At 45.9% G+C, this 23,277-nt stretch overlaps 1 protein-coding gene across 10 annotated transcripts in view; it reads right to left on the reverse strand.

Moving 5' to 3' along the window:
• Positions 1 to 750: 750 nt before the first annotated feature.
• LOC119845710 (adhesion G protein-coupled receptor E3-like) overlaps positions 751 to 23,277 on the reverse strand; it is a 42,143-nt gene continuing 19,616 nt past the window's right edge. For all 10 annotated transcript variants that reach the window (XM_038378341.2, XM_038378344.2, XM_043506859.1 and 7 more), the window contains 14 exons: positions 18,095 to 18,250; positions 17,580 to 17,656; positions 17,081 to 17,179; positions 16,390 to 16,567; positions 15,742 to 15,861; positions 14,832 to 15,025; positions 13,754 to 13,915; positions 13,045 to 13,239; positions 10,911 to 11,146; positions 8,798 to 8,864; positions 7,769 to 7,860; positions 4,042 to 4,210; positions 2,883 to 2,987; positions 751 to 1,692 (listed from right to left, as the gene is read on the reverse strand). In XM_038378341.2, the coding sequence (XP_038234269.1) occupies positions 1,672 to 1,692; positions 2,883 to 2,987; positions 4,042 to 4,210; positions 7,769 to 7,860; positions 8,798 to 8,864; positions 10,911 to 11,146; positions 13,045 to 13,239; positions 13,754 to 13,915; positions 14,832 to 15,025; positions 15,742 to 15,861; positions 16,390 to 16,567; positions 17,081 to 17,179; positions 17,580 to 17,656; positions 18,095 to 18,250 (1,871 nt within the window). In that variant the 3' untranslated portion in view covers positions 751 to 1,671. The remainder of the gene's footprint in view (positions 1,693 to 2,882; positions 2,988 to 4,041; positions 4,211 to 7,768; positions 7,861 to 8,797; positions 8,865 to 10,910; positions 11,147 to 13,044; positions 13,240 to 13,753; positions 13,916 to 14,831; positions 15,026 to 15,741; positions 15,862 to 16,389; positions 16,568 to 17,080; positions 17,180 to 17,579; positions 17,657 to 18,094; positions 18,251 to 23,277) is intronic.

Consider the following 23,277-nt stretch of genomic DNA (forward strand, 5'->3'; position numbering starts at 1 on the left):
GCTTGATAATAATCCTCACCAATTGGTACAGGTGAACACAGACCCAAACCCTTGGATCTTAAGAACAATGAAAAATCAATCAGGTTCTTAAAAGAAGAATTTTAATTAAAGAAAAGATAAAAGAATCACCTCTGTAAAATCAGGATGGTAAATACCTTACAGGGTAATCAGATTCAAAACACAGAGAATCCCTCTAGGCAAAACCTTAAGTTACAAAAATATACATTCCCTCCAGCACAGCTTATTTTACCAGCCATTAAACAAAAGAAAATCTAACGCATTTTCTAGCTAAATTACTTACTAACTTTACAGGAGTTGTAAGGCTTACATTCCTGAACTGTTCCCGGCAAAAGCATTACACAGACAGCCAAACCCTTTGTTCCCCCCCCCCCCCCCGCACTCCAGATTTGAAAGTATCTTGTCCCCTCATTGGTTATTTTTGTCAGGTGCCAGCGAGGTTACCGTAGCTTCTTAACCCTTTACAGGTGAAAGGGTTTTGCCGCTGGCCAGGAGGGATTTTATAGCACTGTATACAGAACGGTGGTTACCCTTCCCTTTATATTTATGACACTATCATAAAACATATTCCAGTTATGTCATATTTACACTCATAAGCATATTTCTGTAAAGCATTATGGGGTGCAAGTCAGAACTCCTCAATATTCCCCACAGCAAACATCTCATTTTGCCTCTGAGGCCTCTTGTGCTTTTCCAAAGCTTAGAAGTAATAAAAATATAATTTTTCACAAACAGAAACAGAGGCAAAATTTGAGGAGCAAATTACTAGCTGTACATTCTCCACTCAGCTCTAATAAGGATTTTGGATGTTTATAAGAAGCTGTCATATCCGGGGAGCTTTTACACTTAAATGGAGATGGATTTTGACTCTCTAACACAGGATTGTTTCTGTATTTTGCATCCTCACTGAGTTCATCTACACAAATGTCCATCCAGCTGGCAGTAATCTGAGGGAAGACATGGCCTCATTTCAACATTGGCTAAATCCTAAGCAGATGCTAAGCAGTTCCATATTGGTTGAGGGTCTTGCCTGGCTATTAATGCTGAACAGGAACAGGTACGCCAACCTCACAGTTCTCGATTCAATGTCAAGCACAACAGAAAGAAAGAAACACAAGAGGCCACATTCTGCTTGCAGCTATCTTGGTGTGAATCCAGAGTAACTCCACTGACTTTCAGTAATTCTGGATTTGTAGCAGTCGAAACTGAGATGAGAAGCTGGCCCAAGTTCTCCCAGGCTGGGAAATGCCAAGCCTTAGGGTTTGGGGGAAGGAGAGCAAAATTAAATCTTTTTTTCCACCTTTTATTAACGGGACAGATTTGCCAATTCTTTGGCTCTCTGTTCGCAATCCCGCTCCCACTGAAATTAATGGGAAAATTCCAGTTGACTTCAACTGGAGCAGAATCAGGCCCTCACTCAAGACTTCAGGGTGAAGATGGAAACCACTTGGGTGAAGTCAAAGGTACTAAAATAGTTAAACATGTGAAACACAGCCTTCCCCTTCCCCATACAAGGATAAGCCATACAGTAGCAGCTATTAGAGGATACTGGAGATAAGCAGCTTCCTCTTCTCGGTAAAAAAGGGGACTTCTGGTGCTGGGAATGGAGCAGGGCTTTATTTTCCCCCACATGCAGTAGTAGACTCCACTTTTTCAAGAGGACTTTTCCCATTCCTGGAAAGAAAGCAAAGATGTGATGACATGGTCAAGCCTACCTGAGTGTTTAATGTTGAAAAGGGGGACTCTCTCTGGAAGGCAGTAGACAAAGTTCCTGGATTCTTTCCCCCTAGGGGGAAAGGAACCAGGAGAAATTCCTTGCAGTGCTGTCTCCTCACTGGGGCCAGTCCATCTGCACTAATGAAGTTTCAGCCCCAGTCTTGCTCAGAAAACGATCCTGATCCAGTAATTTAGGTCACGATGTTTTGAAAGCTGGTGTCTGCCCACGGCACGCTGAGAGATCCACAGAGCTCACAAGAGAACCCAGGGAAGGAAATGTGGAGAGAAGGTGCTATTAAAAATGATTTATCTGCTGGTCAGAACAGGATCCATGGGCACATGGGATTCCCCCAAGTCTTGATGTGACAAATACCCAGTAGCGAATACTCTCAATACTGTTCTCAGCTGGACTACAACAAGGTGCCAGTCAAAGCAAGCTACATACCATAATGATAGGCCCACTAGAAAAGCATCATTGGAAAAAGTAGAAAGATATGTATTAATAGATACATCTAGATATTTAAGGGGAGTCAGTGTTGCCTAGTGAATAGGGCACTGGGCTGGGATTCGAGACCTGGGTTTGTTCAATTTCTGAAACTGGTTTGATGGGTAACCTCCAACAAGTTGTGCCCCCTCTGTGCCTCAGTTTCCCTTATGTAGAATAGGAATAATTACACTGACCAGCTTTGAGATCTACAGATAAAAAGCGCTATAAGAGAGCTAGGAATTATTGTTATAATTATTCTAATTGATAGAAAATAAAAGGGCACCCATTCTATTCTCAAGGTGCCTTAAACAATCACTAAATACAATCCAGTAGTATAAACCCAGCAGCTAAAGATAACCAGACAGAAGGAAAATTAAAAATAACCCAGTTTTTCCACAGAACCAGCTTTGATACCTCAGTCCCACCAACCCTCTCTCATATACAGCCAATAAATACAGAAGATACAACAGGCATCTGTTTATTATTGCTAGAGTAGATGGAGATAGATATAGAGTAAGTAGATATTGTTGGGTTGGCCTATAATAATTTTGGCCATTCGATACGGTAGATAGCTACATAGCAGTGAGTCTGCTAAAACTAGACCCTGTTTGATGGATGTGTCCCCCAGGCCGGTATTGGAAAAGAGATCAGCACCACTTACAGTTCTGGTGGTGACAGTGACAGCTGACATAGATAGCCCGGAAGTCTGAGACTTGGTTCTGGATGTTTCAATCCTTCTGATCCATCTCTTGTACTCCTCTCTCACCTACAAAAATAAGGAACATGCTCACTGGCGCATCTAACCAATGCCCCATGAGAAGCTCGGACAGTTTTACACCACTCGGTCCTAAATCTGAACAGAGCAAAGAACTGAAATTCTTATGACCATCTTCCCTGCTGTGAATTCCCACATGTAAAGGGAAGGGGGAGGAGCGGCCCTCAGTCCCCTAGTTGCAATGAGACAAATTCTGACTTCAGTCACACCCAGGTAACATCACTGACTTCATCAGGTTGCAAAGTCTGGATAAAAAGAAAAGGAGTACTTGTGGATAGAAATTTAGCCTAGGAAATGCAAGTTGATACAGCTCCCACCAAACTACATGTTAATGGGCTTGCTGCAGGAATTACCTGGGGAAATTTTATGGGAAATTACCTGGGGAAATTCTATGACCTTCGTTACACAGGCCATGTCTACACTACCGCTTATGTCAGCAAAATGTATGTCACTCAGGGGTGTGAAAAAAAACACACGCCTCAGTGACATAATTTCACTGGTGTAAGTGGCAGTGTGCGCAGTGCTATGTCGGTGGGAGAGCTCTCCCCCGTCGGCATAGAGCAGCTACACGAGAGATCTTACAGTGGCGCAGCTGCATAGGTACAGCTGTGCCCGTGTAAGGTCTCTCGTGTAGATGTAACCCATGCCTGCTTGGTGTGGCACTCTGTCCCCCTCTAGTGACACAGATTAATGAGATTGATGAGCCTTAACTAAGAGGCATGTGGCTTTTGGCCCACGCAGTAGAGGCTCATGCATTTAGCTCCCGAGGTCCTAGGTTCGATCCCACCCACCAGGGGCTGTTGTTGTTATATAGACATGGTCTCTCCTGGACTTAAAAAAAACCAACCCTGTGAATCTATGAAAACAGCACAATGCAAACTGCAGGAGAAAAGAGATTGGAGGAGAAAGGCTGAATCTCAAAGTAGGGAAAGGAGCAATAGGCACACAAGACCTGAAAAGAATGAAACCAAGACAAATGTGAACAAAGAAGCTCTGCTGGCTGGACATTAAGGGAGCTGAACAGGTAACAGGGCATTGGCTTTACCTGCTGATTGAGGAGACAGTGCACCAGGAAGATGAAGGCTCCCTGCAGGCTGTTGATGATGGTGAATAAATACGCCATGACCATGGCTGCTGCTTTTGTTTGCAACAGACCAAGACTCCAAGTGCAGCCCAGGATGAAAAGCTGGGCAATTGCTTTAAATGTCAGTAACCTGGATAAAAGCAGATGGAGAGATCCCATTACAACCCTGTGCAGAGAGACCAAGTCAGTGGGCTCTGTGGGCTCTGGGCAGAATGGCTTGAAATGGCTAATGCCCTCTAAGTAGCAACTATGCAAAATTCCCCTAGGGACCACTAGTGTGTAATGCTTCTATATAATGATTCTGCAAATAGGCCCTAGGCCAACCAGGTTAGAATGGCTTCTACTATCCCCTTTACTCTCTGTGGGCCAGCTCTGAAGCCAAGAGAGAGACTGCCATTGACTTCAGTGAGTTTGGATCAGGCCCTAGTTTGCTGCCCCTTCTGCACATCTTGTTCATTTCCTGATTTTGTTGCAGGCAGGCTCTGGCCACCAGTACCACACATCTGGGGCAGTTGTCATTTCAATAAGCTGGGCCAGTGAAGGTTTTACCTGTTCTCTAATTCCAGGTAGGTATTTCTCCCCCCTTTTTATTCCTGATACTTCAGGTGAAGTATCAGAGCATCTTACAATCTTGAAGATATTTACCTTCAGAGGTAAGACAGTGCTCTTATCCCCATTTTCCAGATGGAGAACCAAGGCACAGAGAGATTAAGCAACTTGCCCAACATCACAAAGGAAGGCTGTGTCAGATCAGGAAGTTGAAGCTGGGTCTCCCACATTCCAGACTAGCACACCAACCACTGAACCATCCTTTCTCTCCCTTTCTGATTGATTTGGAAACCGCTATAATAAAGCCCTGCAAGGAGAACACTACATTCGATAGAAGCCGTGGCTTGCCATTAAAGATTTGGTTCATTAGTCCTTACACAGCACTCATGATATGGAATAGGTAGCTCAGTTATTTAAGGAGTACTTGTGGCACCTTAGAGACTAACAAATTTATTAGAGCATAAGCTTTCGTGAGCTACAGCTCACTTCATCGGATGCATCCGATGAAGTGAGCTGTAGCTCACGAAAGCTTATGCTCTAATAAATTTGTTAGTCTCTAAGGTGCCACAAGTACTCCTTTTCTTTTTGCGAATACAGACTAACACAGCTGCTACTCTGAAATCAGTTATTTAAGGGTTTGTTGTGTGCCCATTGCTGTAGCATGTGAGAGTACAATGCAGACTGACGGAACCAGATACTAAAGTCAGCTGACAGCAAAAGAACCCTATGCATAGCTGAACTAAGCAGATTCAGCCTCTGTGTAACTTCTTGGTTTCTGCAGAGTTACAGATTTTACCTAAGATTAATTCATGTATAGATATTTGTATAGCACCCAGCATTATAACATCTGACTTAAACCTCTATTCTGTTCCTAGCTCTGTCACTGACCTGTGGTATAACGCTGACCACGTCAATTTTCCTCTGTTTCCCCTCACATCCTTTGGTAGCCTAGGCAGTGAGTATATAACCATGCACTAATAATAGTTACATAGTAAGAATAAAGGGCAAAGGGCTAAGGAATGAGTAGCAAAAACGCAAAATACCTGTAGACCGACACCTATAAAAATAGCTTAAGCAGTTAGCATAAGTGCAAGGCCTTACAGCCTAAGTAGAAGTAGTTGCTCAATATGTTAGCATAAGTCAGTAAACTAAAAGTAATCATAAGTCACAAAATGACAAAAGGCTTTTTGTTTATTGTTTTGTAATAATCACGTGTTGCAAACTGCTGATGGGTAACTGCAAAAAGACAGTTACTACCCGTTTAAAGTATTTTTAAAAGAGGACATCAGCAAATGCCTAACTGCAGCTAACTGCAGTAATCCAATTAACGTATTTTAATGAGCTTAATCAAATTAATGTACTAACCTGTAGAATAAGAACACCCCAACAATATAAAGGTAAAACCTTTAAAATATGGTTTAATAAAAGCTATGCATAAAAAATACCAAGGCTGAAAAAACATCTAGTCTGAGGAACAGCCATTAAAATTCTTCACCAGCATGCCAAAGACAAACCAAAATCTGTCTCAATCCTTTAAGCTTTCCTCAAAAATAAAGTAGTATATACAGGTAATGGGGCTGGTCCCTCTCACACTGTTATACTATCTCACTTGTTTAAATTGTTTTACTCAAACTAGTCATTGTGATAATAAAACTTTGACAGTTACACAAGGTTTTTGCTAAGTGCTATTGTTTTTATTGCTCTGCCCACCCTCCCCCCCACCCTTTGGGCTCCCAGAGCAGTAACTAATAATACCAAGCCGAATCTTAAAGCAAAAAACCTACCAAATTACAAGTGTTACTTGGGCAAACTAAATCAATAACCTAATCAATAAGTCAGGCAAGACGTTGTCACTATTGGTCATTTCGATTGTCAACTCCCTGGGGCAGGAACTGTCCGTCACTATGTGTTTGCACAGCTCCCAGCACATATTCTGATTGGGCCCTCTAGATACTATTGTGATAGAAATAATATAATAATAATGACAAATCTAGGAATAGGCACCAAATCTGATTTCTGTTCCCATGCCATTACTGCAAGCCCACACTTCCATTTAAAAATTAGGGCCAATTTTTCCCTTCTCTTCCTCTATGCAGCCTTGCTGAAATCAATGGAATCGCATGGATGTTAATGACAGCAAAATTTGTCCCCAGCACTTTAAGCCTATAAATCCTCAAATTAGGTCTCTTCTCACCATTGTCAGTAATAAATCCCAGCTACCATGGCCACATGTCCAGCTCTTCCAAAAAACACGGATTTAAAAGCAATTAGATACCAAGAAATCACTGTGCAGTTTTCTTCATGCTGTCTCAGTTGTGCATACCAAAAGGCATCAAACTAGGCTGAACAAAACACTAGAAAAAGTGTCCTTCCTGGAAGAGAGAATCCTGCACTGAATGAGGAAAATGGGACTGGATGATCTAACACATCTTGTCCATTGCTGATATCTATAACGCTCTGATTGACTGAAAGGGCTAAGAGTTCTTACACTAGCCAAAAGAGAAGATGTAGGAGGATCTAACAGAAAACTCTGTACAAGGCAGTCTTGATTATCCATATTTCAGTTATGCAGAACAAGGATTCCCCAATTTGTTAATTACATTGAAAATTCCCTTGATTTTAGAGGAAGGATGGTGTAGTGGTTAGGGTCCTAATCTAGTACTTGGGAGACCAGGTTCAATTCTATGCTCTGCCACAGATTGTGTGTGTGACCTTGTCCAAGTCACTTAGCCTTTGATGTGCCTCAGTTCCCCATCTGTATAATGGGGATAAGAGCCCTGTCCTGCCTCACAGGGGTGTTGGAGGATCAATGCATTAAAGATCGTGAAGTGCTGTGAGATCTGTGGGTGAAAAGTGCTACATAAAAGCCAGGAGAAAAAATTGGGGCCCAGTCCTATGAGGTGCTCAGCACCTCCTAAAAGGTGCTGTGTACTCTCATCTCTGACCTAAGTCAATAGGCACTGAAGGTTCTCAGCAGCTTGCAGGACCAGGTATTCAGTGTTCTGTTCTCCATGACTTTCTGATACCAAGTCTGTATCACGCTGGTATTTCCTCAGTTTAATTGAGCCAAGAGTGCCTGTAGCAACCCCTGCTGCAGAAGGCTAACTGGACCTCTCAGGCTGGTTTAGTGCTTTCCTACCTTGTGTTTTTGAGGGTGGAGACATCTGTATTGAGGGAGGAGATTTTGTCTCTCAGGATCCAGAGGGTTGTGATAAAAAATGCTAAATTCATCTGTGGAAACAACACAACAACTCGTGTGGCTCAGACCTCAGATCCCTCTAGTCCAGTATTCTGCCTCTGACAGTGGCCAGTACCAACTGCTTCAGAGGCATGGATAATCTGCCCCCTAGATTAGTTCTCCTCTTGGTCTTTGGTAGCTGGAGCTTGATTTAAATCCTGAAGCCTGGGGTTTAATATCCCTTCCAGAACTTTTCTTAGCCCTGATTAGAACAACTCTGGATATTATTCTTGCTACCCATATAAATGCCCAATTTCTTTTTGAATCTTGCTTAAATTCTTCATGTGTTCACAGTGCCTAGCACAATGGTACTTTGACCCCCGATGGGAGCCTCTAGCTGCTATTGTCAGCTGAATCCTTCCTGTACTGCCAGACATCACTTAAGGCACAGATAAGGCTCCACCATCCCTCTCTATCCTGAGCTGCTCTGTCTGTTCTCTGTCTTACGTTCCATAAACTTTCCCTCTCTACGAAGTGTTGGATCATGGAAGGATTCTTTCAGATGGCCTCTTTTCCACGTTCCTCCAGCTGCCCAGTTTCACACCTGCCATAGCCGAAGCTCTGGTTTCATTCTTAACACCTAGCCCAGATATTTCCGTCTTCTCTTCTGGATAACTTTGGAGCTAAGGAATTGCTGAACTCTGACAAATCCCAGTATTTGGTATAAATTCGTTCCACTCCACTGGAAACAAATCGTGTGCTATTTATTAATTATTTATGAATTTACTGTAATACAAATAAAGAAGGTGACATTGTTACCTTGTCATTTCCAGAAAATAAATCCATGATATCTAGGCACAACTCACTCCTTAAGCAAACATCCCAATGTCTGACCCATCTCACTATCAAAGTCCTTTCCCTGCGGCATAAACATAATTCATCCTTTCCCATTATCCATTGAAGAGAGGAGAAGAAAAGGAATATACCCACCACAATAATAAAGCAGACAGGTCCAAGGAAACTCCAGATAAAGCCTCCCTCTATTGTGAGCCAGCAGCTAAAAGGCAAGAAGAAAAAAGCAAATTAGCAAATTATCCCTGGCATTAAAATGAAGTGAATTCTCTCCTTTTGTTGTCAGATTTAATATCTGGGTGGGGTGGGAACAATAAAACCAAGGTCCTCATTCAGAAGAGAACTTAAGCACATATATATATATATATACACACACAGCAAGGAGTTACTGTATGTGCTTAAGTTCTCTTCTGAATGAGGACCTTGGTTTTATTGTTTATTGTTTATTTTATTGTTGTTTTATTGTTATATATAAAAATAAACATGGAGAAATAGTTTTACTTTATTTCCCCCCCCCACACACACACACTTTTCCTCACATGTTCTTGTCAACTGCTGGAAATGGCCCACCTTGATTATCACTACAAAAGGTGTTTTGTTTTTTTTCTCTCCTGCTGGTAATAGCTCACCTTAACTGATCGTTCTCGTTACAGTGTGTATGGTAACACCCATTGTTTCATGTTCTCTGTGTATACAAAATCTCCCCCACTGTATTTTCCACTGCATGCATCTGATGAAGTGAGCTGTAGCTCATGAAAGCTTATGCTCAAATTAAATTGTTAGTCTCTAAGGTGCCACAAGCACTCCTGTTCTTTTTGCAGATACAGACTAACATGGCTGCTACTCTGAAACCTGGCTTTTGAAGTAGGTCACCAACTTGAGACAGCAGCTGCGGCTGCCAGGAAGCTCCCTCCGATCTGAGCCCTATCCTGTCTGTCCGTCCCTACCATGGAGATGGGGTAAGCGGGGTGCAGGGGCAGGGGGACACCCTGACATTAGCACCCCCCCCGCACAGCAAGAAGGAGGCTCGGGGAGCAGGAACAAGGCAAAAGGAAGGAGCAGCACATGGCAATGAGGGGAGGGACAGCTGAACTGCCGGCAATGGATAGCCTGCTAGGCGGCTGTCGCACAGGGAACTTAAGGGAGCTGATGGGGGGGGCTGCCGGCCCACCCTGGCTCCAAACCTCCACCAGCTCGCTGCAACGGGCTGCTCTTCCTGGAAGTGGTGGACAAAGCAGGCAGCTGCCAAACGACATTATCAGGGAGCATTGCACAACTTTAAACGAGCATGTTCCCTAATTGATCAGCAATGGAACAAAGAAACAATGTTAACCGGGATGATCTTAAGTGAGGAGTTACTGTACTTGAGCGCATTCCTGAACTGGGGCCTGGGAGAGGAAGAATGAAATATGAGGTATCCAGGGCCTCACTGACCCTCCATCTCCCCCTCAAAGAGGAAGGACAGTCCTTGGGGTAGAGCAGCAGATTGGGGGTCAAGGACCCAAGTTCTGTTCCTCACTCTGCCACTGATGGGTCTTGGATGTGTCACTTCCCTTCTGAGCCTCAGTTTGGGTTGCAAGTGGGTATTTTTATTGTCTGGGAATAATAATTGCGCTTCCTCAACAACCCTAGGGCCTGCAGACTGGTAGTTAGGCATGTGAAAGCAAAGTAAGCTAATAATATGTATGCAAATAAGTTTTGTCTCCCCCTGCAAGTCTGGAGGCTCTTTTCTTGGGCACTTGGGGTGAGATGCAGGGTGAATGCTGCCTGCTTCCGTTTATGGCAGTTTCATGGATATAGCTTGAAAAAACTAGTCTCATAAGAACATAACAATGGCCATACTGGATCAGACCAAAGGTCCATCTAGCCCAGTATCCTGTCTTCTGACAGTGGCCAATGCCAGGTGCCCCAGAGGGAATGAAGAGAACAGGAAATCATCACATGATCCATCCTCTATGGCCCCTTCCCAGCTTGTGGCAAACAGAGGCTAGGGACACCATCCCTGCTCATCCTGGCTAATAGCCATTGATGGACCTATCCTCCATGAATTTATCTAGTTCTTTTTTGAACCCTGTTATAGTCTTAGCCTTCACAACCTCCTCTGGCAAGGAGTTCCACAGGTTGACTGTGTGTTGTGTGAAACATGTGAAGGAGCAGGATCGTAGAATATATTGTCTCTCTGAAATTCAGCCTATGAGTTGAGTGGGTAATGAGATATCTGTTCTCCCTCTGGGATGGGCTCTGCACGTACTGTTTGGAAGTTCCATAGCCTTTATGATTCACCGCTGCAGAAATAGCCACCACCAGGGCTGGGAATCCGTAGCCGAACGGGTACATGAATCTCTTCTTGAACCGGCTGGCACTGGTGTAATTCACGACCTTCAGGTTCCGGACGGTGAGGAAGAGGTGTAACCCCTCCAGGAACATCCAGGTGAAACAGGCCAGGAAGAGGTAGTGTAGGAGGCCAGCAATGACAGCACATGCCACCTGGAGGAGACAGAGAGCTCAGGGACCCTGAACATCTAGCTCTCCAAGATAGGGGAAGCGTTAGTTATTTGATGTATTCCCTCCAAGCTGGGGAGAAAATGGCACACAAGGCCTGTGAAATATTTAACAAACCCCTAGGCCATCTAGGACTACACGCTGCATACTGTGGCCATTCAACTTCATCACAGCACGAGGGGTAGAATTCAGATCCTCCTGGTCCAAAAGCACTGGCTCCTACCTCATGAACTAAAAGAGAATCTCCATTAGTGGTTAACAGTATAGGGCTTATGACACATAGTGAGACATGCTGCTCTGAGTTCAGTTCCCAACCCTGCCACCAACTTCACGTGTGACCTTGGGCAAGTCAATTAATCTCCCTGTGCCTCAGATCCCTACCTGTAAAATGGGGATAATGGAATTCTGTCCCCCACCCATTGTCTCATCTGCTTAGACCATAAGCTCTTCAGGGTAGTGAGATTGTCTCTTGCTCGATGCACAGTGCCCAGCACAATGGAGCTCTGATTTCAGTTGGGTCTCGTTGGCTACTATAATGCAAATAAACAACTATAATAGTTGAGGCAGTTCTGACCCCATCCAATAGAGGGCAGCGGTGTCTCACACACACCAGATACTAGGTTACAACATTAATTTTTTTTCTGGCAAGAACTCAGGGCGAGGAGTAAACCAAGGAAACACACACGCTGAGACATATGCACTTTCCTCACAATCTGAGCCACTCATATTCACAGCTGTATGTATTCCACATGTGGGCCAAGGGCATTTTTTAACCTTGAGAAACCTGCATCGGCCCAAATGTGCATTTTCAGCTGTTTGTGGCTGTGAAGTTGATTTCCTAAGTTGCTCAGTTCAGGATCCCTCCTGAGGCCAAGGGATAATTCAACTCTGACGCCCGATTCGGATTTTACTGATGCTGGTGTAAATCTGAGGTACCTCCATTGAGGCCAGCAGTGTAAAAGCAGTGTAAGCAAGTTCAGAATCCAGACCACTGAATTTATTCTGGGCATCGTGATACCAGGCATGTGAAGGGTCCCAAGGACAAAACCAACCCACCTTGATTATTAGTGCATCACACAGGTCGTAGCTTGCAGTTTGAATGCATTGCATGCATGTTCCTTATATTTCTCCATCCCTCCCCCCACAAACTCTCTGAGCCATCCTCCCATTTTCCTCTTCTTCAAGGACTCCCTGCAAGTCCCCATTTGCCTGGACTCATGCCAGGGGCTGTGTTACCCCCACCGTCATCTCTCCACATACTATTGTCCCTTATTCATCATCCCTTGGTAGAGTCTCTGTGTGGTCCCCCATGTTTCCTCTTCCCCCCACATGCCAAGGCTGTGTCCCACCCCCCTCCTACTGTCTTCTCTCCACATGCCATTGTCCCTTATTTGCTGTCCCCCCATCTTCCCCTGGTAGGTCTCTGTGTTCTCCCCCCTTGCTTCCTCTCCCCCCCCCCGTCAAGGGCTCCATATGTGCCCCATTCCTCCTCATTCTTTCATTATAGGAGCACTTAGGGGCCCCAAACAAGTTCAAGAACCCGTTGTGCTCTGCGTGGTACAAACATGCAGGAAGAGTGTGTCTCCACTGCAGCTGGGAGCATGCGTTCCCAGGCTAGCTGCTCAAGTACAATCACGCCCGACCCTCTGGATACTTACTCAGGCAGCTGGCCCACGCTGCTGAGGCTCTACAGCTAGTCTGAATGCATTAGCTCAAGTGGAGCCAGCATGTGTCTGTCTGTCCATTCTGGGAGGCTCCCCCCCCCCCCGACCCCAGCTGCAGTGGAGACCTACCTTTGAAGACGGTCCCTGCCCTGAAGAACTTACAACCTAATAGATAATGGATGTGTTTGGGGGGGGGGGGATTTTGGCCGATTTCTCTACCTTGTTGGTGACTCTGTCCACCGTGGTGAAGAAGAGCAGGTCGGCCAGGAAAAGGCAGAGGCAGAGCTGCAGGTGGAGGGAGGTGCTGACGTTGCGGATAGAGTGACACAGGAGGAAGGTGAGGATGGCGAGGAAGAGGCACAGCAGAGAGAGGGTCAGTCCCACATAGGTGATGATGGTCAGTGGGTCACTCTCCTGCAAAAGGAAAAATTAAAGGAAGAGTAAAATTTGCAAATCATGCTGGAAAAACGGGGGCTTTGAAATAACTGGATAATTTCTCAGGGCAATCAGATCTCTAGCTCCGTTGTTGGCGAACATGGAGGACCCATCTGCTCCCTGCCACTTTCACTAGGAAACTCAGAAGAGCAACACATGTGTTGAGTTTGCAGCCCCCAGATGATCTCTGGATCTTGTAACGACTGTAAACATATTGGACCAAATACCAGGCTGACTCGCTCCCCGTGCCACCTATCTGACATCTAACATGCTGGCCAAGTGCACCTGATCATGACTTTCCTAGTGGCTGGCTCCAGCCATTGTAACTATATTTACAGCCGGAGGCATTGCTCCTTTCTCATAAATGGTAGACGCCTACATTTTGGGTGTCGAAGGGCTCCGGTTTGTTCTTGCAAACAGCAGCAGCATCTGTGCTAATGCAACCCCAGCTTGTTACACGTGGACCATGAGCTTAAGTGGATGGTTGAAATACCTTGATAGCATGTGAAGCCATCAGGATCGCAAAGCTGGACAGATGATTACAGTTGCAGGTAGTGTGAGTGCTGTTCACAAGGAGAAGTCTGCAGCCTTCAGTAGACCAGGTGCCAGTGAGGTTCCAGAAAACACAGACAATCTTGTCTTCCATTTCCTTTCTCTGGAAACAGAAATTGCAGCACCAGCATCAGCCTCATCCTTTAAAGAGCCAAGGGCTAGTTTAGTCCAAGCTAAACCAAAGAAGAGCCAGAGCCTGACAGATAGAGCACTGGGTTAGGACTCAGGGGACTGGGGCTGTATTCCTAACTCTGCAATCTCTTGAGAAGTCTCCGTGCCTCTGTTTCCCCTCCTACCCTTTGTCTGTCTTCTTTGGGACGGGGCCCATGTGTTTGTGCAGTGTCTGGTACAATGAGACCTTGCTTTCACTGGGCCTCCACATGCCACTATAATAATGGCTATGGGTTTCACACCGCTATAAGTCCATTGATCTGGATTGGGGTAAATGAGAGCAGAGTCAGGCATCCAAGCTGATGCTCCACTGGTACAAGATATTGAGGTTATGAAGTTCACCTGGGAATTTCCATGTTTTTTGCAGGCTTTAGGGTGGGCATTGGGGGACCCTTAGCATTTGCCCATTTTCAATTTTAAGTTGAATTGCCTCCTCATTTAAACTTGATGTGGTGGAGAAGGAAGAGCCAATGGAAAGATTCAAATTTTAGGGGATCTGTGGTACTGATGGGCAAGGAAGATCATTTTAGCAGGACTGAAGGGGGGCATTATGGGTACTGCGGGGCCCAGAGAAGAGGCTGCAGTAGAAAGGTGGAAGGTGACCAGAACCATGGCAAGGGAAGAGAGGAAAAGCCAGTTTTGCGGGGAAGAAACAGCATCAAGATTTGGACTCATCTTGGGGGTAGAGGAGGAGGCAGAAGGAGTTGAAGATGACCCTCATTAGTGAGGCCAACTGGAAGAGGACGGCAGTGTTGACAACAGAAGCAAAGAGAGAAGACAGTGGGGAAAAGGCTTTGGCCGAGAGGGGGCCCTCTTCCATATCAAGGAGGAACATAATTGCCAATCACCTGTTTATGCTTCAGGGTGAAGTTGAAAGGTTTGGAGAGGGGTCCGGGTTTCCCCGTGATCCCACTCACTACCTTGGAATTCAGCGTAATGGTACCCAGCTTGTCATCACCTATCAGGTTTTGCTGGTCGATAAAGTTATTGTTCAGGATGGACTCGAGAGTGGCGTACGATATGAAGGCAACGGCTCCGGAGCCTGCAGGAGCAAAGATGCAAGAGGTGATACCAGAACAGCCTGTGTCCTGTGTCACACCGCAATGAGCTGGAAGAGCTCTTGGCTGGTGGCACAGCCAAACCAGAGATGAGAAGGACACAGGTACAGAGAGATGGAACGGCTTCCCCGCATTCGTGCAGAGCGTCAGTGGCCAAACTGGAACTAGACCCCAGGACTCCTTATGCCCTGCACTGGCCAATAAATAACACTTCCTCCTAGGGGCCCATCAACCAACCAGGACTCAGCTGAGCATGTTGCACTCCAGCTCTGCTGCCACTAGTCTGGGAAAATCCACCCCCATCCTGATCTGTCCAAACTCTCCAGCCCTGACATGCCCTCTGAACCAGGAAAGCCACAAGGGCAGAGCTTAATTTGTGCCAGGGCTGAGCCCCAGAACCTCTGGGCTTGGCAGTTCAGAGCCCCGGCACCTCCCGGCTTGCTGTGTCAGTTATGAAAGTAAAAACATTGCTTGAGTCCTGGCACCTAATTACTCAAGTCCCGACCCCACTTTCATTACAAATTAAGCACTGCACGGAGGGTCGGTGTAAAGCAGCCCAGGACCCCCTGGGGAGTCTGTCAGGGCTGCTTTAAGGTTTCTCTGCAGCACTGGAAGATCTGGCCTCACAGCTGGATCTGTGGAATGTGTTGGAGTGGTTTGATTCCTTCCATTACCCATCCAGACAACTCCCGGATGGTACCTGGTTCACTGGCGCCAACCACTGTCGTGCAGTCAATGCTCATTGAGTCGCTTTGAGCGTTCAGTTCGATCATCTTCCCTGCCCGACTGCAGTTATCCATAACCCGCAGGGCTGCAATGGCTGGGGGGCAGAAGGACAAGTTCTTCACTGCGCTGCTTTGAAAACTACCCTCTATTTAGCACAGGGCCTGATTTGCCTCCCACTCCGGGGGCGGAAGGGAGCAACGCTGCTGTAAAACCAGCAGGGCCGAGAGAAGAATCAGGAGCCCGGATTGTCTTTATGTCCTTTGTGCCTTGCCCCTAGCAAAATGGGGCCCTGGTCCATCATGATTGAGGCTCATAGGCACTACCACAATCCTGCTACTAGCCGAGATCAGAGCCCCGTTGTGCTGGGCACCATAGGCAAATGCAGTAAGAGACCACTCCTGCCCCAAACAGTAGGAAGGGTTTGTGTCCTCATTCAACAGACAGGGAAACATAAGCACCAAGCGATTTGCCAAGGTCACTCAAAGAACCTTTGGCACAGGCAGGAATGGCACCCAACTCTCTTATGCTTTAGCCCAGCACCTTAGCCCCAAGGCCACCCTTCAGAGCCGAGAGCAGCTAGGGCGGCGCTCAGAGCTGTGTGGAGGTTTTTCCTTTTTCTTACTCATCGTCTTGGCTATGATAGTCTGCGGCTTGTTCTCGGGACTTTTCTGAGCAGCTTCCAAGGCGGCCAATTCTACGCGCTGCAGAAAGGTGGTGGCTGCCCATGTGACCTCCTCTTTGCTCTCGGTAGACTGCTGGGCAGTGGCATTGAAAAGCGAATCAAGAGAAGTAAAGACTTCCTGGGGTTTAAAAAGAAGATACCCAGAGTAAAGAAGGGGCTGTCAAACAGTGGCCCACCGGTTAACAGAAAGATGGCCCCATGGATCCACCACTGATCCTCCCCATTCACCATCACGGAACATCCCAGGGCAACTTCAACTGCTTACATGGATGGGTGATTTTAGGCAGGCTTTTAGGGTCTCCTCCCCCTCCTCGTGCTTCTTATAGTCTGGCCCTGCGCTCCACTTGGTTCCCATGCTGCCCAGGTCCTGGCTCCCATCAAGATATGCCTCATTCCCTTTGCCCTGAGACATTCATCACCCATTCTTAGCTGGCAGCTGAAATTCCACTCGCTGTTGGATCCAGTCTACTCTTCTAGAGTAGAAGCAAATAAGCCTTGTTTTCAGTTGCTTTTAAAGACTCCCCCCAGGTTCAACTTTGGAAGGAAGTATCTGGAGACCGGTTGGGGACAAAGAGGAGGGACTTTGCCTTGGAGGGCAGGGACTGGCAAATACAAGTGCACAGCCTCTGACCTCCAATGATACTGACTGGTTTCCATTGCCACATGCAGATTCCAGGTGCTTTGTGGTCTGATTCAGGATGGTGCAAAATCTGTTGCTTTTCTGGTTTCCCTGTAGGGGAATCATGGAAAAAGGAGTTAATGCTGTAACATACCTATCTATCTATAGGGGGGGGGGGGGCGGGGGTGGAAGATGGGTGTCCATGTCCATCCACCTGTTCCATCCCTCTTAATCCACTGTATCTTTCTATCCATCCTCTCTATCTAGCTCTGGCTCTCTTTCTCCATCCACCCATCTTCTCCACCTCCACCCTTCTCTAGGTACCAGCTCTAGTCCATCCATCCTCCCTCTCCATCTCTATCTATCCAGACTATCCAACCCAGAAGCAGCACGCACACTGTCTGAGTGCACTACACAAACTCTACACACACACCCTCACATCCATACTCTCCCTTTTCCCCTCCTGTCCTGCACACGAAGATGACCCAATTCGGACTCACTCGACACATACGTGCTGGGTGGTGTTGCTGCACCGGCTTTTGAAATCGTCTCCTTGCAGAATCCCGGGTTGGCAGATAAAGAGATTTTCTAGGGAAGGAAGGAGGGAGCCAACATTGGAGCCTCTCTTATAAGGATCAAATCTCTTTATAATGTGATCAAAGCATCATTGCACTTCTGGGCACAGAAATGAAACCCGGCAAAGTCCAGTCGACAGCAGAGCTGATGCTAAAGCTAAAGGGATTGATTTATGGGGCCCAAGAAGGTGGCACCACTCCAGATGCAACTTTCCCCATAACAATATGAAGAAATTGCATGGGTGCAGTTGGCTCCTGTATACTACTGCTTATAAAACATACACAAACATGCAAGGGCCTAGCTACGCACACACTGGTTTGTGGGCAGCTTCTGAACCACAGACCAGAGAGAGCACCACTAGAGGGCTCACAGACCATTGTTAGCCTTTGGGGCCATCAGGGTCTGATTATATTCCATGAGTTTCCCAAGGCAGCTTGTAGTGACTGGTACCTGTGCAGTTCAAGGTGTGGGAGTCACCAGGTTTCCAAGAGGTCCCACTGGAGGAAGAATAACCTGGAGAACATTGGCAGGTGAAACTCCCTAGGGTATTGATGCAGATGCTGTGAGGGCCACAGACTGATGGGACCTGAGAACATTCATCAATATCTAAACAGAAGAACATGGAATCAATTATTCATCACAGTGGCACTTACAGGCTCCATCCAAGATCAGGTCCCCGTTGTGCAGGGCACTGCACAGACAAGGATGCACAGGGGATGTCTACATTGCACACTAAGCCCGGCCTCTGACTCAGGTTTTAGCCCAAGCCCCCCATGCAATCACACCCAAATTAATCAGACTCGGGGCAGCAAGTACTCAGGACCCGGGTACTAGAGGGGTGGGTCAGAGTCTGAGACCTGCTTCGACTCAGGTCCAAGCCCTGTCATTTTGCAGCGTGGATGCACCTCAAGGCGCCGATTGAAGTCAGAAGGTCTGCGGAGTGCACTATGGATGCGTTAGCGCGGCTGCGAGACCTGGGTCCAGCAATTGTAAACCCCGGTTAACAATGCAGTGTGGACACACAAGCACTGGCTTAGAAACACTGAGTCCACAAGCCCGGGTCCCACAGACAGTGGAGAGATACCCAGAGAGACAGTCCCTGCCCCAAAGAGCTTTAAATCTAAATAGACATGACAGTTAAAGGAAATACGGTGATCCCCGTTGTGCAGATGAGGAACTCAGGCAGATCGCTCGGATGACACTGAGGGCCCAGCATAGGAAATACCTCTTGGGTGAGCCCAGAGGGCCATCTGGTCCAGTGACTACCATCAAAGCATTCACAGTAATTGTTACCTGTGCACTTCAGGTGGGGGAAGCCAACTGTCCCAGTGACAGTATCATAGCCCTTTAAGCATTTACAGATGAAATTCCCATTGGTGTTGTTGCAGATAGCATTAGCTTCACAGGGCGAGGGCACTTGATTGCATTCATTAACGTCTATACGGGACGGATGGACTCTATCATTATGCAGTTGCCATGGGGAAGCATGGATATGCAGTGTTATGTTTGCCATGGTACAGTAATTACAGTTACACTCTTTGATGTCCCTTGACTCTGCCATGGAGAGATCTTAGAGTAAATGACAATAAAGGCCTTGTTATCTTTCTAAAACTATATGCTCTAATTCAACCAGGTTTTTGAGCTTAAGATAGGAATGGCTGGGTGGAATTCTCTAGCCTGTGATATACAGGAGGTCAGATTATATATTAATCACAATAGCTCCTTTATATGAATCCACAGAACAAGTGTGTTAACATTCCCTCAAATGAAATCCACTGCCAATACAACACCAATAGAAATATTGCTCATCATACCAGAAAGTCCATTTCAGTTTTCACACTGGTCTTTTGAAGGTGCTGTGCAAAGGAACAAACATCTTCAAAAGATGAGCATGGCAACTTATATTCATAACTCTGCTAGTCACTAAAAATCATGGTCTCAGGTCAGCTCTACAATACAGACCTATATTGTTACAATATGTTGCTCAGGGGTGTGAAAAATCCACATCCCTGAGTGATGGAGTTATACCAACCTAACCCGCCTTGTGTAGGCAGCGCTACGTTCAGGGCCGGATTAATCCATAGGCTAATAAGGCTATAGCCTTAGGCCCTCCTATTTTTAGGCCCTACTATAGGCCCTCCATTCCATATTGAAGTAACAGCTGAGAGACAGTAGCGGGGCCATCGGAATTAGATATTGTTATGTACAAATTAATCCATCACAATTGTGAATTCAATTTATGGGGTTGTGATTTTGTCTTTGTGGGCTAAATAAGTGTTTGTGGGTGTGATGGGTTGAATCACAGAAAACCCTTCGGGGTTGCCAACTTATGTGCCAAGACTACTTCTGCCCTTGCTTTCCTTGCCATCCCAGCTTGGGACTTCAGTGCCCTTCCTGGTTTGAGCCAGACCTGCTAGCCTGCTGAAAACCCAGACCCAGGTCTGAAACACGTCCCCTAACAGCTGTAGGCTTAACTGAAAGCAGCTTAGGAAGTGTTCTGTCTTTAACACTCAGATGCCTAACTCCCAGTGGGGTCCAAGCCCCAAATAAATCCATTTTACCCTGTATAAAGCTTATACAGGGTAAACTCATAAATTCTTCACCCTCTATAACATTGATAGAGAGATACGCAAAGCTGTTTGCCCCTGCCCCAGGTATTAATACATACTCTGGGTTAATTAATAAGTAAAAATTGATCTTATTAAATACAGAAAGTAGGATTTAAGTGGTTCCAAGTAATGGCAGACAGAACAAAGTGAATTACCAAGCAAAATAAAATAGAACATGCAAGTCTATGTCTAATTCAGTAAGAAAACTGAATACAGATAAAAACCTCACTCTCAGAGGAATTCCAGTAAGCTTCTTTTTACAGACTAGTCAGCAGCCATTGTCCACATGCAGGTAGACTTCTTATGTGGATTGGAGCCTTCCAAGATCCATTGTGTGTTAAGTGCTTCTTGACTGGGCACTTAACTTGCAAACTCCTATCTGAAGAAGCTGACCAAATGCATTACTAAGGCTACTTAAAAATCAAGCAAGTACACAGCCAATATTCATAACTTCGAATACAAAAATGATACATGCATACAAATACGATGAATAGATTCAGTAGATCATAACCTTTACAGAGACATGTTACATGGCATATGTAGCATAAAACATATTCCAGTTATGTCATATATACATTCATAAGCATATTTCCATAAATGCTTTTGGGCTGCACTGTGAGAGCGGGCCCAGGCAATACTGTACCCAGTAGGCCTACACTGGACAATAGAAACCATGTTGAGGAAAGGAGGATGGCAGAAATTGGAGGAGGCCAAAGAATGATGGCAAAGGCAAGGTGTAGAGCTGAAAGGACTCCTTCTCTCCTGACGTTTTTTCCTCCTACTCAGTCTGGAGGTGAGAAAGTCCAGGAGAATACCCGCCTAAGGGAATGGGCTGTGCCTCCTGTCTCTTCCCTAGCTGCAGTCTCACCCCCCACCCCCGAAGACTTTCCCAGTGACAGTAATACAAAAATATTCTTCTCCAACGATCCGGGCGAGTGGGACACGACTTCTCAAGATCTCATGGCATATTGGACTGAGAAGGGCCCCCAGAAATGCCAGGATCTAGAGGCTGACTTTTCATTGACAAAGCGAGAACACACCAATCAGAATCGTTATCTGACCAAATCAATGTTTGAATATGTGAAGCCTAACCAAGTGATTGGCAAGTGAGAATGGTCATCTATTCACCTTCTAAGAAGAAAGTGAACTTGGTTTTATTGCTGCCTGTTTTCTGATACCAAAAAGTGGGGAATATTCTGCAAAGGCTTCAATGATGGGAAGAATATTCTATACCAGTGGTTCCCAAACTTGTTCCACCGCTTGTGCAGGGAAAGCCCCTGGCGGGCCGGGCCGGTTTGTTTACCTGCTGCATCCACAGGTTTGGCCGATCGCGGCTCCCAGTGACCGCGGTTCACTGCTCCAGGCCAATGGGAGCTGCTGGAAGTGGCGTGGGCCGAGGGACCTACTGGGCTTTCCCTGCACAAGCGGTGGAACAAGTCTGGGTACCACTGCTCTATACATTACCAATCATGCAATGAGTGAGCCTCATACATTGTTAGTTAGCAGCAGCCATGCCTGAAAGAAAGTTAGTGGCAGAATTGATACCCAAATGGAAAACTAGTTTTTGGAAGCTCGTTCTTATTGGAAGAACGTTCTTAGATGCACATTTGAAACCATAGTTTTTCTTGCTGAGCGTGGTCTGCCATTCCATGCCTCGGATGAGACTGTTGGATCGAAACATACTGGCAATTACCTTGGCGTTCTAGAGATAATCACTAAGTTAGATTCTTTCTTAGCTCAGCACATCAATGAACACGCAAATCATGGAAAAGGCCATATATCATATCTATCAAAGACTACTTAGGATGAATTCATTGCACTTCTGGCAAAGAAGACGCTATCAGTCATTGTAGATGAGATCAAAAATGTGGGATATTTTTCCGTGTCTGTTGACTCAATGCTGGATGTGTCACAGGTAGATCACCTGACTGTCATCTTGTGTTATGTGCTATCCAGTGTACCAGTTGAGCATTTCATGACTTTCATAAACATCACCAGCCACACAGGGGAGAAACTTGCCTCGTACATTCTCATTTTCCTCACCGAAAATGGGATTGACATCAGCCTTTGTCGTGGCCAAAGCTATGACAATGCAAGTAATATGAGCTGCAAATATTCAGGGATGCAGGCAAAGATAAAAGAGCACAATGCTCTGGTTGATTACATACCATGTGCTGCACTCACTCAACCTTGTTGGCCAGTCTGCCATGGATTGTTGTGTTGAAGCAGTTTCTTTTTCAGGATTCGTCCAAGAATTGTACAATTTTTTCAAGGCATCAACCAGTCATTGGATGATTCTTAGAGATTCACTACAAAAGGGATGTTCAGTGCCCAAATCACTCTCAGGGACAGAGCATAGTGCCAACGTTGAAGCTGTGAATGCAGTTGTTCTGGGATACCACAACATCATTGAAGCGTTAGAGAGCATCAAGGATGATGAATCTCAAAAATCAGCAACAAGAAAAGATGTGAAGATCCCCAGTGATGCAATGCTTACTTTGGAAACTGGTATTTGTGTGAGGTCTGGAATGATATACTTCAGCCATTCAGCAAGTGCAGTCTAAGCTTACAAAGTGCTCAAATTGATCTTTCCACTGCTGTAAACCTAATGAGGAGCCTTGGAAGTGTTCTTCAGCAAATGCGGGATAGTTTTGATGACTACGAAATTCAGGGGGCTGCAAGGACTGCTAACCATGAGTGTAAGTCAGCCAAACGCCGCAAAAGACAGAAGACATATGATGACGCAACTTCCCACTCATTCAGTGACGAGGAGGCCTTCACAGTTAATACCTTCCTCATAATCATCAACAAACCGAAGAGTTCATTAGAACATCAGATCGAGGCTTCTGAACTCTGTGTATAAGCTAATCCACCCTCCTTCACCAGCAGGTTATGAAGTTCCCCTATTAAACCATTTATAAACTGGCTTTTCACAAAAGATTCTCTCATGGCTTGCCACTGGGCATACATTCCTATCTGCATTGCCAGTTCCAGACTGAGCACAGCAAGTTCTGCTGCACTCAA

This window comes from Dermochelys coriacea, chromosome 20, assembly GCF_009764565.3.
Source record: "Dermochelys coriacea isolate rDerCor1 chromosome 20, rDerCor1.pri.v4, whole genome shotgun sequence".
NCBI lineage: Eukaryota > Metazoa > Chordata > Testudines > Dermochelyidae > Dermochelys > Dermochelys coriacea.